The 14,847-nt window shown below is 46.3% G+C and overlaps 1 protein-coding gene across 4 annotated transcripts in view; it reads left to right on the forward strand.

Moving 5' to 3' along the window:
* The first annotated feature begins 2,882 nt into the window (after positions 1-2,882).
* The window catches only part of TAF4B (TATA-box binding protein associated factor 4b), a 70,191-nt gene continuing 58,226 nt past the window's right edge, over positions 2,883-14,847 (forward strand). The window contains exon 1 of one of the 4 annotated variants that reach the window (XM_038175211.2): positions 2,883-3,471. In XM_038175211.2, the coding sequence (XP_038031139.1) occupies positions 3,207-3,471 (265 nt within the window). In that variant the 5' untranslated portion in view covers positions 2,883-3,206. Of the gene's footprint in view, positions 3,472-4,619; positions 4,902-13,782; positions 13,808-14,847 lie in introns of those variants that run through there. The other 3 variants (XM_038175210.2, XM_072034626.1, XM_072034624.1) reach the window with 3 other exon arrangements.

Raw genomic sequence — 14,847 nt, forward strand, 5'->3', positions numbered from 1 at the left:
ATGCGGCTCACCTAATGGCTAAGCTCCGTGTTCAGGAACCTCGCTCGTTATTAGTAGCTCAGGATAGTCAAGCAAGCTTTATAGCCTAGAACAAAATAAAAGCATAAGCCCAATCCTTTTGTTCTACCTTATTGTTCTACTTGTGAATGTTTTTTAAGGTTTAAAGCTGCAGTGTAGTGTACCTCATACAACAAAGAGTTTGACTTATGTGTTTGTGTGTAAGTGTATGGAAGTGCAATATTTGCTTTGGCATCTGTCAGCCTGAATGTCCAAAGAAAAGTCTTCTCCATAAAAGATCATCAGTCAAGAAAAAACAAGGCAGATAGTGACACTGACTATAAATTAAAAAAAAAAAAAAAAAAGTCTACTCAAATCACAAACTTATATAGAGGTGTAGTTCCTGAAGATATTAAATAGCCAGTCATTTTACTTGGCCATTTTCATTAGCAAATAAATTCACATTTGCAAATGCATTCCCCTTGTTTAATCTTTTTGGTTATACCTTCTATTTCTTCATTTCCAACCAATTCTCTCTTTTTTTTTTCTTTTTTTCTTTTTATTTGGTGTGAAATTTTCTCTTCCCTGATGTTTATTACTCTTATCTACAGTAGCTCACTTCTTTCAGCATCTTTTCCAGAAGAGCTCATGTTCTTTGTTGCTATTTAACACATTTCATGGTAAACCTAGTTATGACCCTTCCATTTGTCCCATTAAAATTGTCTATTTTAACTAATGAGATTAAATCTTCACACGTTTCTTCCCTTCGTGTCACAGTTACATGCGTAAGTTAGTTCTATAGTGCTGCCAAGTCTCTGTCATTTAAGAAAAGCTTAAGGCAAATATTACAAGTTTCTCATTCCAGCTAATTTGCTGGTTGTATTTCATTGATGATTTATCAATCGGAGAGAAAATAAAACTTATGTAAAGAGGATTACTGACAGAGTAAAAACCCTGAAGCATATTAGATGGATTATAGTGTTGTAGGAAACTAAAACAAAGTGTTGGATGCGAAACTGCCTTCAGATCTACAGACTTTATAAAGGTCTGTTTCTGAAAGAGTTAAGGACTGCTGTCTGGACAGGAATTGTGGAATATGAGTTCCTTTATTATAACACATTTTTCCAGTGTGGAGAAAGAACTCTTCCTTTTATTTCCTGTGCAGTTTCATAGACTGATAGGTACACCTGCTTTGTTTGGAGAGGATGCTTATGCCACTTTAACTTAGCCCAGTAATTTTAAAACTATTTTAAAGATGTGAACTTTTGGGTAGACCTGTGCGGTGTCAAAAGTTGGACTTGATGATCCTTAAGGGTCCCTTCCAACTCAGGATATTCTATGATTCTATGATTCTATATTTCTAAATCTTCTGGGATTTGTTCAGTGTTTCTTTTATTTTTTTTCTCTTTATTATCAATGTGCTATACCGTCTCCTGTGTTGTCTTTCATATCACTCCCTTTGCTGCTTTGCAGGATGGTTTCTCTCACTGTGCTGTATTTTCCCCTTTCTCTTTTCACACCGTGGTTCCTCCCAGCTTTAGTGCATACTCTCTTACTTCAGTTCCTTCTTCTTCTCTTTCAGGTATGCTTTCCCTTCTGAGGACTCTCATAGTGGTCTCAAAGATTCCTTCAGAAATTGAATGGCCTCAAGAAGAGGAAACTTGGTCTTAAGTAATGAGCCAACTCCATTCTGCTCTCAAGTCCCAGAAGAGCAGAGCTTATTCTGAGGACAGCGTGCCTGCCTGTGCATCCAACTCCTTCTGTCATCAGTCACTGTCATTCTTTTTTTGCTGGAAGAGGTTTCCCTTTCTGTTCTCTGAGCATCCTTGGGCACATGGGAGGTAACTAATACCCTGGTTGTTACCTTGGGCGTGTAACATTGGCTCATGCATGTAATTGTAATTTAATTACCTCAGACTTGGCAGATCTGAAAGGGGTGCAGAGACTGCCTCCTCCCTGCCATACGCCATGGCATCCTCTTCCAGAGTCTTTCTACTCCACTCGTGCACTTTGAAACTAGGTATTGCTGCTGCCTCTCTGCGATTTTAGACCAAGTTTGTTCTGGAAGGGCAGAATGCCTGAGGCAAGGGAAAGGAGAGCCGTGGTGATGAGGGTGAGGGGATGCTGTGTGAGCGAGCGAGCAGTATGTTTGGATCCTAATAGTTCTGCTATGTTCCTGGATTTAGGAATATGTGTCTCTGGTGCCGTTTCTCTTAGCTGGTATGTTGAAATGAAGGTGGAATAGCAGGACTTTCTGCAGCCTGTTCCAGCTACTGGTGTAACAACAGTGGTGAAAGTGTGGCAGATGGAGCTGGACATGCATATGAAAATCGAGGCACTTCCTCAGGTAGCCCCTGCGACGTGTCCTCGAGCCTGTTGCTGTCCGTACCAGCGAAGTTTGGGAGGGTCTGGCTACCTGCGCTGTGGCCACGTGCTGGTGGTCCTCAAGCGATTCCTGCTCTGTTGCCATTCCAGCTGCTGCTGACAGCATTTTAAAGCAGTAACACTGAAACCGAGCACGGTTGTGGTGGCAATGGGCAAGGGAAGGAGCGTTTCTCCTCCTGCTGCAGCGTGACAAGGCGATGAGCAGCAGCGCTCGGAGCTATCTGCCAGGGCACGGAGCAGCGCTGCACTGTGTTGGGTTCACACTGTATTGGGTTCACACCCACTCCATCCCCAAATATGCGTTTCTTGTGCACATTTCCAGCCGGTTGCGATGGGCAGGCAACCTCAGGGGCGCTGAAACGAAACTTTTCGGCTGGCTTCAGCGGGGCTTGCTCTGCAGCACCGCGCTGCACACCAGGCCTCGACTCCTGCTCTCCCCGTTAACCCAGAGGGGCAGCGAGCCCCCACCCCACAACCACCTCACAGCAGGTGCTCGGGGCGAGCCCCCAACCCCTCCAGCACCCCAAGGTCACTCCGACACCCCGCCACAGCGCCCCGCGGGGCGGCGGGGAAGGCGCCGCCGCAGTAGGGCGAGCTGGGCGGCCCCAACCCGCCCTCCGCCCGCCTTCCCTTCCCTTCCCCTCCTTCTCGCCGCCGGCAGGGGAGGCCGGGCCCACGTGTGCGCCACCGCCAGCAGCGGTGAGCGGCGGGGTGACCGAGCCGGCCATGTGTGCCCGCCGCCGGGGCAGCGCCTGAGCGATGCTGCGGGGCGCCGCCGGGCCGCCCCCGCTCTCCCGTCCCCCAGCGCCGCCTCCTCCTCCTCCATGAGCGCCCCGGCGGCCGCCCCAGCCGGGCTGCTGCCCGCCGGCCACCCGGAGCAGGCGGCGAGCACCGCGGCCGCCTCCTCCTCCTCTTCCTCCTCCTCCTCCTCCTCCTCCTCCTCCTCCTCCTCCTCCAAGGCGCCCTCCGCCCCGCCGCCCGCCGCGGTGCTGCGGGTGGCCGCCGGGGGGGCTCCGCGGCCGGCGGTGGCTCCCAAGGGGCCGCCCGGCGCCACCATCCAGCTGCCCGCCAGCCTGCAGCTGCCCCCAGGTGAGTCGCTCAGGGGGCTGCGTGGGACGCGCTGCTCTTGGCTTGGGGGGGGGTTTGGGGCAGGAGCCTTGCCCTCCGGCTGAGTTATGGGGTAGTTTGGGACTTGAGGGCTGAGGCTTGCGTGGAGGGATGAATAATGCGAAGCGTGGACCTGTGTCAGCAGCTGTGGAAGTGACCTGCCCTCAGCATGCAAGTCTCCCGCTACTTTTACTCCAAGCAGGCTGTTTTGGAGGAGTTGCTCTTATCAGGCAGTTCTGGAGGAGCTGTTTTTGCTGCTACAGCCAGCCAGGCCACCACGGACCATCGCCGAGGCGAAGCATTGCTCCGCATGAGGTCTGCGATGAAGCCTGAAACACTTCCCTTTCCATAAAGCATCGGTGGGAAACACAAACACAGAGTTCAGAGAAGCACCACGTTTATGGGTATGCTTCCTAGCGCAGCAAAGGAAAGGTTAGGGTAGGAAGCATGCAGTGGTGATAAAGATGGCTTAGTGCTTCGGATGCTAACGGAGCTTAGCCAGGTGCTCCTACCTGCGCTTTGTCCCAAGAGGATCATGCTCTTGGTTCTGAACTACGTCCTCCTTACTGCCAGACTCCTTTATTTTACACATTTAAATACAGTGACAGGTTCCACTAACCTTGTTCTTACTAGATTGACACCCCGAGCTATGTTACCGCTCAGTGCTGCTGTTGCTGTAAGTACTTTCTGCCAGGACAGTTCCTTTGTTGGAGCGTCTCTTGCAATTACTTTCAGGTGGGATGTTGCCTAGATGGATGACTTAACGTTAATTCCTCTGCTGCTGCTGCATGTGTGCATTTCCTCTTTTTCGTTTCTTTTTCATTTTTCTTTTCACGCGTCTGTATCAAAGACATATATACCTCTCCAGGAACTTTAAGAAGTTAATAAGGAAAAATAAGTCTTCTTTAAGTAAGTTTTCCATCAGATTTCCCAGCACTCGCATTATGCTATAATGCCTGAGGATTCAGCCATCAAGGATGAGTCTTAACTCCTTGCCAGCTTTCCTCAGAAACGAACCCCAGTGGAAATACTGTTATTTAATAGTACAGGCCCCTGTATCTTTGGGTTTTCTACATGGTATTCTGACCCTCGGAACATACTGGTTTAACTGGCAGATGTTCAGTTCAACGTCTTTCCGTGCAGGTGAAGGAAGGCACGTGCGAGGCGCTGGTATTTGGGAAGTACAGCTCTGCAATACTTCTCGTCGTTGTTTTCCTGTGAGCTCGGTTTCGTGATGTGAGGGCACTCTGCGTGTAACCTGACTTGTGTTTGTGACGGTAGGCAGATGCAGCAGGAGGAGCATTACCTTTCTGTTGCATCAGCTTGTTTTCCTTGCTTGTGGGACAAGAAATGAAGAAAGCAGACTTTGTGTTGGAGTTGAGAGGTGCCAGTGCAGTGCAGCACTGCGAACTGTAAGTAACTGCAGGGAGTTTAATACTGCAGAAGGAGCACAGTTGTTGCCAGATTTCATGTGAATCAGGGAGATTTCTCAAAATAATCATGCTACAGACAACTTAGAAATGCATTCTTGCTTGATAAAGTGTTAATGTTCCACCTCTGTCTTTATTACTTGTTAAATATGGAATCCATATAAACATCATCCAGATACTTAACTGCAAGATGTATAGCATGAGAGCTGCAAGTGCTGATCTGCTTAGAAAAGGCAGTGGAATAAAACCACCGAATCCTGATAAGTTTGTTTCAAAGAAATGATAAAATCTAGCCACGCAGACTAAAATTGGCAGGGGATAATTCAGCTGGCTTTAAAACCATGGCATTCAACCTGTGGTACTTGTGGAAGCTGTAATGAGAAATGCATGCAGGCAGTAGGCTTGCTCTAAGCTGCAGGCAGGGATGTTTGCATCGGTTTGTTTTGAGAAAGTGTGGACGGGAGTGCTCTTAGCAGGCATTTTGCTGTACTTGGGAACTTAGTGCAGTCTGGAGCAGGTGTTGCACCTGTGCTTGCAGAGGGCTGCAGTGTGGGGAAAAGTGAGGCACCCAGGATAGCTGTGTTCAACCACGTTGTTCAGGGGGCAGTGAGGGCTCTTGAAAGTTATGGATTTAGGCTGTTTTTTTCTTTTTCAGCTTCTACTTTAATCTCCCTCGCCCACAGCAGAGCCAGGAGGTGGGGGAGTTAGTGGCTGATGAGCAGATACGGCTCTTCACTTCTCTGAGCACAGATTATCCTCCTGCCAAAGTTTACCAAGCTTCCCAAGGAAGATCACTGAACTTCACAAGTTCTCGAGTGCATACAGCACCCGGACTTGCTCATGAGTAACAAGGGTTTTCCAGCATGTTCTTCTGTGAAATGCAGGTTTGGGGCTGAGTAGCCAGCTGTAGGACTAGTGCTGTGTACTCAGGGCCTTCCTCCTTTGCCCTTAAGGGTATCTCGTGTACCAGTAGTGATGAGGTGGGAGACCATGCAGGTCTGTGCTGTGTTTTCAGCTGGGGGCTGTCTTTTATGTGCCTCCAACAGGACAAGTTAGAGCTTTGGTTGTGGTGTTTTGGCCTTAAATACTCTCAGACTGGATGGTGGGGCTTTTCAACAGGGCTTTATAATACCCTCGGTTAAGTGAAGCTTACTGTTGTGGGGGGGAAATGGTTGGGCTGTGCTGCTGACAGGAGGAAATAGCTAAAGGCTGGGGAAGGGGAAGGAGTGGTGAGGTTTCTCTTACACTTACTGCATTTCTGGTTCTTCTCTGTCATAGCCGAGTAGGACAAATTATGTTAATGAAGTAATTTTAAATGTTTTGAAGGGCCATGAGGTGTGTTCATAGCTCACCTTAGTGTGTTTGGGCCTGACGCCACTTTGGACAGGTGGAAGGTTGAGAAGGAGCATAAAAACAATGAGGGATTGTTGTTCCTTGGTTTCCTTCTTAACTGTTCTTGAATATCTGTCCCTTCTGTGTCTGCCCATGTGGGTTTTAAGTTATTCCCTGGCCTCACTTGCTGTGGGCAGTGTAACAGCATTGATGACAGGCAGGTGTTGAAAGGACAGTTAGATGTAGCATCACAGAAGGGTTGGGGTTGTAAGGGACCTTAAAGCACATCTAATTCCACCCCCCTGCCCTGGGCAGGGACACCTCCCACCAGACCAGGTTGCCCAAATCCCCATCCGGTCTGGCCTTGAACACCTCCAGGGATGGGGCAGCCACAGCTTCTCTGGGCAGCCTGTGCCAGGGCCTCACCACCCTCACAGTAAAGAATTTCTTCCTGATGCCTAATCTAAATTGCCCCTCTTTTAGTTTGAAGGCATTCCCCCTTGTCCTGACAAGAAGTCCCTCCCCAGCTTTCCTGTAGGCCCCCTTTAGGTACTGGAAGGCCGCTATAAGGTCTCCCTGGAGCCTTCTCTTCTCCAGGCTGAACAACCCCAACTCCCTCAGCCTGTCCTTATATCCAGCTCTCTGATCATCTTCGTGGCCCTCCTCTGGACCTGCTCTTGTGATGGGACAACAAAATGCAGAACTCAGTTGGATGCTGAGCGTCCTCTGTTGTCACCTTAGAAGAGTGCTGGTTCACCTGGCTCAGGTCCATGTTGTTAATCAAACTGAAGCTGAAGATGTCCAAATCAAGCTGAAGATGTCCACTGGCAGGGTCCATGCTGTGCCTTGCCCTAGGCTGGCAGGCTGATGCAAGGCTCAGCTGCTGTATAATTGTTCCCTTCCATCCTCCTCAGAGGCAAAACAGCAGAAAGTACAGGTCCGTGGCTCCTGTTTGCAGCTCAGTTGTCTTCACTTGTGTATTTTGGCCTGTCCCTGGTGAGTTCTCTTCTGCCTACAGCTTATCTGGGCTGATAGGGAGTAACTGGGAAGCACGGTTCTGCTTTCTGGCAGAAGACAGGCAGCCAGCGAGCAGGCACCTGTGGGTGAGAGGGAGGGAGGAAGGTTATGCAGTGTCCCAGCTCTGCTGCTGTCTGGCACAGGGCTCAATCTCTTCAGGTTTCTCTTAATTGTGTAGCTCTAAGGTCATCTGCGGAGGTGAGGGCGAGCAAAACTCTGCACGCTGCTGCCTCCTGAAGCTGGCTGAGGGGCTCTCAAGTACAGCATCCCCTGTCTCGCTCCTCCTGTCCTATTTGTTGTCTCTTGGTTGTAAAACTGCAGGAGGAATTTGATGTTTTCATATTTGCATCAGGTCCCTCACTTTGGAATAGAAGGAAGTACTGATTTTAAAAGTAAGTTCTTATTTTCTACTTTGATTGTGTAGGAGGAGGATATCCAAAGTGTTCTTGTTTCAACATGTCAAGAAACTAGAGGCTTTGCTTCGAAGTCTGCTGTTTCTCAATGTAGATAATTTCCTGAAGCCCAAGCATAACACTTACACTGTAGGATGACCGGTAGCTGCTAAATGATCATGGTTTTAACTTTTTTTTATCCTGGTAGTGTCCTCTGTTTAGTAGTTTTATCAGGATGGATTTTTTGTCAACTCCTCTCTTCACAAGAGGCAACACCAGTCACCTTTTTTCTGAGGAGGGGTCAGCAAAGCTGTGGCAGATCTGTGGAACTAAAACACACTTAAAAGACAGTGAGTAAATGTCTTCAGCTGCAACCAGTAGAAACTTCAGCTGGTCTGTAGGGTTTGGTTTTACTTCTGTGACTGAATGTGTCTGGTGAAACAATGCCTTCATATCGTTAAAGGCACTGCCCTATGGGAATTATGATTTAAATCTTGGCAGTGGATATAAAGCTGATTTCTGTATTTATGGTTTTCACATAAAAGCAGATGCATTGTGAATACTGGAGCACTGAAATATGATGCTCAGTAAAATTAATGTTATCTGCTATTCAGATTTTACAATCAACTAATGATTGGCGAATGTTAAACTTTTTTTTAATCATTAGAAGAGAGAACTCAAGCCTGACTTCTGTTGCTTTTGCAGTATTTAGAGGATGCTGATAGCAGTAAAAATAGCATCATCCTTGCACAAGAGACAGCTGAAAAAATACTAAATATATTTCAAAATTATTTTTCCAAAGTTGCTGAGAAAGTAGGTAAGCTCCTGAGTTGTTATATCAAGCAGTTTGCAATACCAGCCTTTTTTAAGTTCTCTTAGAGCACCAAGTATTTGTCCTGCCATGTGATGGAAATCTGTGCTATGTTTATTAGGTAGGACTGTACCATGGAGTTGTTTGTGCAAGTCTGGCTGCAAGTTGCAAAGCTTCTGGCATGTATCAAAAATGAGTAATATGTCCTGCCCTATGCACTTGAAGTATTTGTGTGTTTCTGACATCTTAATTTTTTTTTTGCATGAAGCTACTTCTCTGAAAATTCTGGTGATCTTACAAGAAAACTCTGTTTAATTTGCAAAGCAGAAAAGATCTCAGTAGATACAGGCAAGCTGCTTGTTAGCCAGATTGAGATGATTCAGGTCTGTGTTGGTATCTCTTGTCACCGTTAGAATGAAGTCCACTAGCAGGTCTTGTCTCAGGGAAATACTCTGATCAGAACCGAAGTAGGGAACACCCGATGGCAGATGGAAAACCCTTGTTACTCATGAGCAGGTCTAATTTCTGTTAAGACTGCAGAACTTGTGGAGCCCAGTGATCTTTCTGGGTAAGCTGTTGAACTAAGAACAGTAGTTTTTCGTTTTTTCATGGCTCGTGTCTGCAGGTACGATCTAGTGCACGCCCCCAGTTGGGTGGAGGCAGAGGAGATGGTTTTGTTGGTACTGGCTGCTCCTAGGTGATGCCTAGAAAATTTAGGTTCCTTGTGTGGATGTTCAGAGTTAAGAAGTGGGTGACGCAGGGTGTCCTGGTTGGCAGAGCTCTTGAAGGCTTTCATTTGCAGCTTGCCAAGTGGCAGGTGCCTTTTAGCTACAGTGGAGCCCTCTGGAAGTCAGGTCCTGCTGTTTGGTGTGTCAGGAGGGAGTCCTCTCAGGGCAGTTGATGGTGCATGTATTCAAAACGCCTGTATAGGGCTTGTATTCTTATCACAAATATCACACAGTTTTGGTGACATTTCCAACAGTATCCACGTAGACAGGAGCTAATACTTCTGTGAAAGATTTGCTGTCTTCTGCAAGGATTTTTGTTAGTCCTATCCCATTAAGGAGAAGGGGATAACCAGTGTTAAAAAAAAAAAAAAATCCTGTGTTGATCTCCATGCTTGCCTTTCTGACATACATGGAAATCCATGCAACAAAGGGGTAAATGCGTGCATTTAGGGGAAATCAAGTGAAATTCAACCTGCTGTTGGTCCCCATGTGAACATTAAGAGAAAAGTGTCTCATTGCAAGCTTAGTCTGGATTAATTGAGTTAATTCTCCTCTTATTTAATGGAGACAGAGATTTAAAGGGGGGGGTGATACTGCCTTTTATTAGAACTGCATCAAGGCACCGGTTCAGATTTTAGCATCTCTTGATCTAAAATTAAAATTCATAATTAAACACACCATAATTTTCAGATTTCTCTGTAACAGCTTATTGCCTCCTGGTGTTATAGAAGTGCTAAGTGCGGGGTATTGGCATATCTTGTGCCTCTTATAGAGCTGTGTGCTGCCATTTGTCAGACTTCAAACTCCTTATTTAAGGAATTTGACTCCAGCGAATATCAGGAAGTTGCAGCAAGCTAGAGGAGGGTGTGGTGTATGGATTCAGTGGCTTGTTGCAGTAGGAGTTCCCTTGAAGGTAAGGAAATGTCACTTTAGCTCCTTTGAGAGACTGTATCGTTGCCATCAGCTGAGTTCTCTGCAAACACGCAGAGCTGCTTCATGAAGTAACTTGGGTCCATGAGAACTCGAAGTCAGTTTATCTTATCTGTAGACAGTCCTGGAACTGCCTGATTACTTAGGCAGGAAAGCAACCAAGCCTCAAGTAGGAGAGTTGCAAGCCACAAGGATGAGATGGGGAAATGCTGATGGGAAACAATCCCAGAGGATGAAAGCTGTGGCTCAAGGACAAAAGCTGGATGTTCTCACGGTATCAAATAAGACTGCCTCGTGGAACGCAGAGTTGGCCTGGAATCCCATATGCCTACCCGTAATAAAAACAGAAACTCTTGGGATTCAAGTGTAATAAATACACTTTGAATTTGAACAGAAACAGTAGTGCCATCTTGGAACCATGCCCAGAAAACATCTATGATCTCAGTTATTTACAGCCCCTCCAAGAATCAATGCAATGTCCAGATTTTCTTCAGATGTTTGGTATGGACATCTGTTGTTTGCTATAAATAAAAGGTACTCTACCTTGCATCTGGGACAGTCATGTTTTTACATAGGAGTTCTACTGTAACTCAGTAATATGTACTTTCAAATAATGAAGCTCAACTGTGTGAGCCTAGGAGAACTCTTGATGGGAGCATGGGCCTTTATTCCTTGAAGAGGCATTGACGCTATTGGGGGACCCCACTGCTAGTCCATGGAACGAATATCCCCAAAAATGTACTGGTGAGCAGCTAGGCTCCAGCACTTTGGATAAGACTTATGAAACTTGTGAAACTTGGCTTCAAGCATTTGCATTTTCAGTCTAATTCCTGGAGTAGGGGAGGGAGAGGGGCCTTTTTACTCTTCAGAAAGATGCATAATATCTGTTGTGCCAAATTACTTGAAATAATATAATAGGTTACCTGACTCTGCTCTGTCCTGCACACACTAGATTTCTTCATCCCTTTGTTGGCTCTGTATGCTTGAGAAGGCTGTGCCTGTGCAGGGCATCTCAGGAGCTGGTGCCCAGTGTCAGTACAGAAGCTTACTGGAGAAAGGTTGACGTTTCAGGAGGTTTGGGCTGTGCAGCCCTTGAGCCATTAGTGTGACAGAGCTGTGGGTGCATGGTGCTTCAAAAACCTGCTCACAATAATACAGGTAATCTGGGAAACTGTGCCTCTAGTAAAACAGTACTGTTATCACCTGGGCAGCGATGTGTGCGGGTAAGGCTGGCTTTGAAATGCTTTGAGATGCAACCAGACATCCACAGCTGGTGCAACATTAAAAGCTGTAGGCCAGAGCCTGCACAAATCCATGGTGCAGCGTTCGTGTGATTGGCAAAGATGCAGTCAGCTCCTCTAAAGTACTTGTGGGATGTGGCATTTCTCTGCACCCTTGCATTTGTTGAGCCTCTCTCTATCCTGTTGTTGCATGAGAGCAAGTGGGAATTTTGACCTTTGAATGCTTTTCCTGACCTGGAAATTCACGTACTTCCATACCTATGGGCAAAACAAGCTGTCTTGAATTAGAACTAAAAATTGGATGCCTCACGGTGGTACTACAGCATCCCCATGCTAGTCACAGTTTCTGAGCCACTGGTACAAAGACCTATTAGTATACAAAGGAACAAGGAAAGAATGCAAAGAGTGACTTCTGACATATGTAATTATGCAGTTAGTGAAATGCCATACGAAGAGAATCAACTGCTTGGGGACCTGGGTCTGTGGTGAGTGGTTGTGGTTGCTAATCCGGTGTGATTATTGGTTGACCATGGCTGAATTCCTTTTGCCTCTACAAACATTGACTTGGTGTTGATCTGTCATGTGCAATAAAGTGCTTTGTGAATGGAGTGCGCTACAAGCTGAACAACTCAGTGTGGGCCATGTGTAGACAAGCCCTCTGTCCTGCTTGTCTAGGAAATCTAAGAGCAATCACGTTTTCCCTCAAGAAGTCCCTGAGCAGGAAATATTCATGGCCTCCCCAGAAGATCAGTTGTATTCGATTTCAGAATAGAAAATGGTGCTCATCACTGGGAGCTTGTGTCTGGGTTGCCTCAGGTGGCAGCCAAACCACTGTCGCAGCATCATTGTTAAGGTAGCGAGAGGCTGTGCTTGTCACTGATGTTGCCCCCAGATTGAGCTTTCATCCTTTTTTCTTCTTCAGTACAGGGATTTGCAGTCGACATCGAGGAAAACTCAAGTAGCAGGTGAGGGTTATGGGGAATAAGCAGTTAGCTTGCATGCAGCACAATCCATACTTCACCTGAAAACATAGGACTCTATGTATTAGTGGTTATATGAGTTGTGCAGAAATGGTATCTAACTCACCTGCCGGGTCTTTAGCAGTATTTCATTAACACTTCCTACCTGTCTAGCAGTCTTTTACAGCCAGTCCACAACACAATGCACCTTGGTATGGTCACCATTTAAGTAGTTAGTCTCTAATAAGGTCTATTTTAGATCAGTCTTAGTCCTCTAATGTGTTTTTTGTAACTTTTAAATGACTGAAGCAGGACTGAAGAAGAAAAAATGCTTTTTTTTTTTTTTTTTTTTTTAAGGATGCTTTAGAGGGAGAAACTGTTTTCAGAGCGGCTGCATGGATTATCAATATTTGGCCCTTTATTTTGTGGATTTCGATTCATGCTAAACAGGCAGGCTAAGAAACTTAAAACTAATTTTCCTTTCAAGCTGACGTTCAGCTCCTGCTAAAAACATCCCCTTGAAAACTTGTTTGTACCTTGTAATTGCCTTTAAAGCTGTCCTTTTGTTTTCAGAAGCTCAGTGAAAATAGGATACTTGTTTAGGAACAGAGAGCGCTTATGTGTTTGAAAACAGCAGTAATGTTTTTGTTGTTAAACTATTCACTCATCGATTTGGGATCTGCAAGTCTCATTTAAACCCCGCATTTTTTATAATTCCTGTTTTTTTTACCTATATTCTGAATTTCAATGCACTCCTGAAGGGAACTTTGCTAACATTGGGAACAAATCTGATGCATGCACCCCTGGTTTCAACATAAACAACTCGCCCTTGTTTGAAAGCAGCTGTGGTAACTCTTAAACGAGGTGGGTCGGATTTTGTTGGTTCTTGCCTGTGTGTTATTTGAGGGGGCAGGCGTGAAAGGTATGATTTCCTAAGTAGGAGACTGGTTTTTGCTTTCTTGTGTTGTGCTGCTGTGTGCCGTGGCAAAGCAGTGCTAAAGAGCTGTTGTGTTAAGCGGTTGTGTTGGAAATTGTGTGAGCAAAGTGGTGATTTAATGTGACAATTTGAGCTTCCCACGTAAGGAGGGACCAGTGCCTCTCCATAGGAGCACCCCTGCTAGCTAGTTCACGTCAGGTGAAACCTGAGAAACAAAATCACAGAAACTCCTTGTGGATGTCCTCCTTCTGAAATGGCCACAGGCTTATTTTATGGTTTTCCAGGGCACGTGCTGCTGGTGTGCCTATGTGTAGAGGGTGCTGAGGGTGGTGGCGGTCTAAGCCCTGTCAGAGTGACCCCAAGTGCTCTTTCTGAAGGAGCAGCTCCTCTTCAGGAGAAGGCAGCTGGCTGGGGATGAAGGGCAGGGCTCCCAGTGAGACCCTAAGTTGTGAAGCTGTAGCCTGGCTCCTTCAGGTTAGCTCTGAGGGAAGCTGAGGTGGGCCTCCATCATCAGCTCCTTCCTGCAGAACTATGGCTGAAGGTGGGTGTGCAGGGAGCACAAGGTTTACATGAAGTGGCTGATCTTATTTCAGACGGGTTCAATGACAGGCAGGAAAAATAAGTAGCTTCCCAAAAGGTGTTTTTGGCAGGGGCAAGCAGCATTCCTAGTGACAGAAGTCAGTGAATTGTAAAAAGGGCCTCTCATCTGAGAGAGGCACCAGAGCCTTCCAAGGAAGCCCGTGAACAACTCATCCCTGCCAGTAACCTGGTCACTTATTCTGCCTGGGATCTGAAAATAGGAACAGCCTTGCAACCCTGAAGGGATTGTGCCTTGGGCTGGCTGCTAAAGTGTAGGAACGTCTTAGCTCTCTTCACTGAAGCAACTTGTGTAAAACTATCAAGCTGCATCTCCTGTAAGCATTGCTGTCGTGGCAGTGCTGCCCGAAAGAGGCACCTTTAGTGTTAGGAAGATGCCTGGCACTGTTCAGTAAGTATGTTCAATATTTTGGGCAGAGATCACAGGTACCTCTTCAGATTTTAAAAGTGCTGGGTGGTGGTAGCCTGAAACCTGAGTTTAACCTCTTCAGAGGTTTTTTCCCCTCTATTTCTGTGGAGTTGCATTGTAGTGACTGACTGCAAGAGTTGATCTGTGTAGCTTGGCAAGAAATTGCTTTCTAGTGAATGTGAAAAGAGCTCCTGATAAGCAATATTTTTCTTGTCAGTTCCAATCGTATTATCTTGGTAGCTGCACGAGTCTGTAGTGAGTTTCCCTGGAGAACCTCAGGGATGCCATTGCCTGCTCTTTGTTCATTTCACACTCGTGCAGCTGTATGCAGTACACGAAGATCTGAGCATTGTGCAATTTTGCCCTGGCAGAAGTTATCTCCTATGTCTCTGCTTGGAGCCTTCACTATTGACTTCGTCACTGGGCCATTGCATTCCTTTCAAGGCAGAAAGGAAGTATCAAAAGTTTGTGTTTTTTTGTTTTCAGCTATGAAAAAGTGTAGCTTACCACAACCAGAAGTGGAAAATGCCCTTCTCAGCAGCTTTCAAATCATTTCAGCCGATCCATGCATTTGC

The sequence above is a fragment of the Anas platyrhynchos genome, chromosome 2 (assembly GCF_047663525.1).
Source record: "Anas platyrhynchos isolate ZD024472 breed Pekin duck chromosome 2, IASCAAS_PekinDuck_T2T, whole genome shotgun sequence".
Lineage (NCBI taxonomy): Eukaryota > Metazoa > Chordata > Aves > Anseriformes > Anatidae > Anas > Anas platyrhynchos.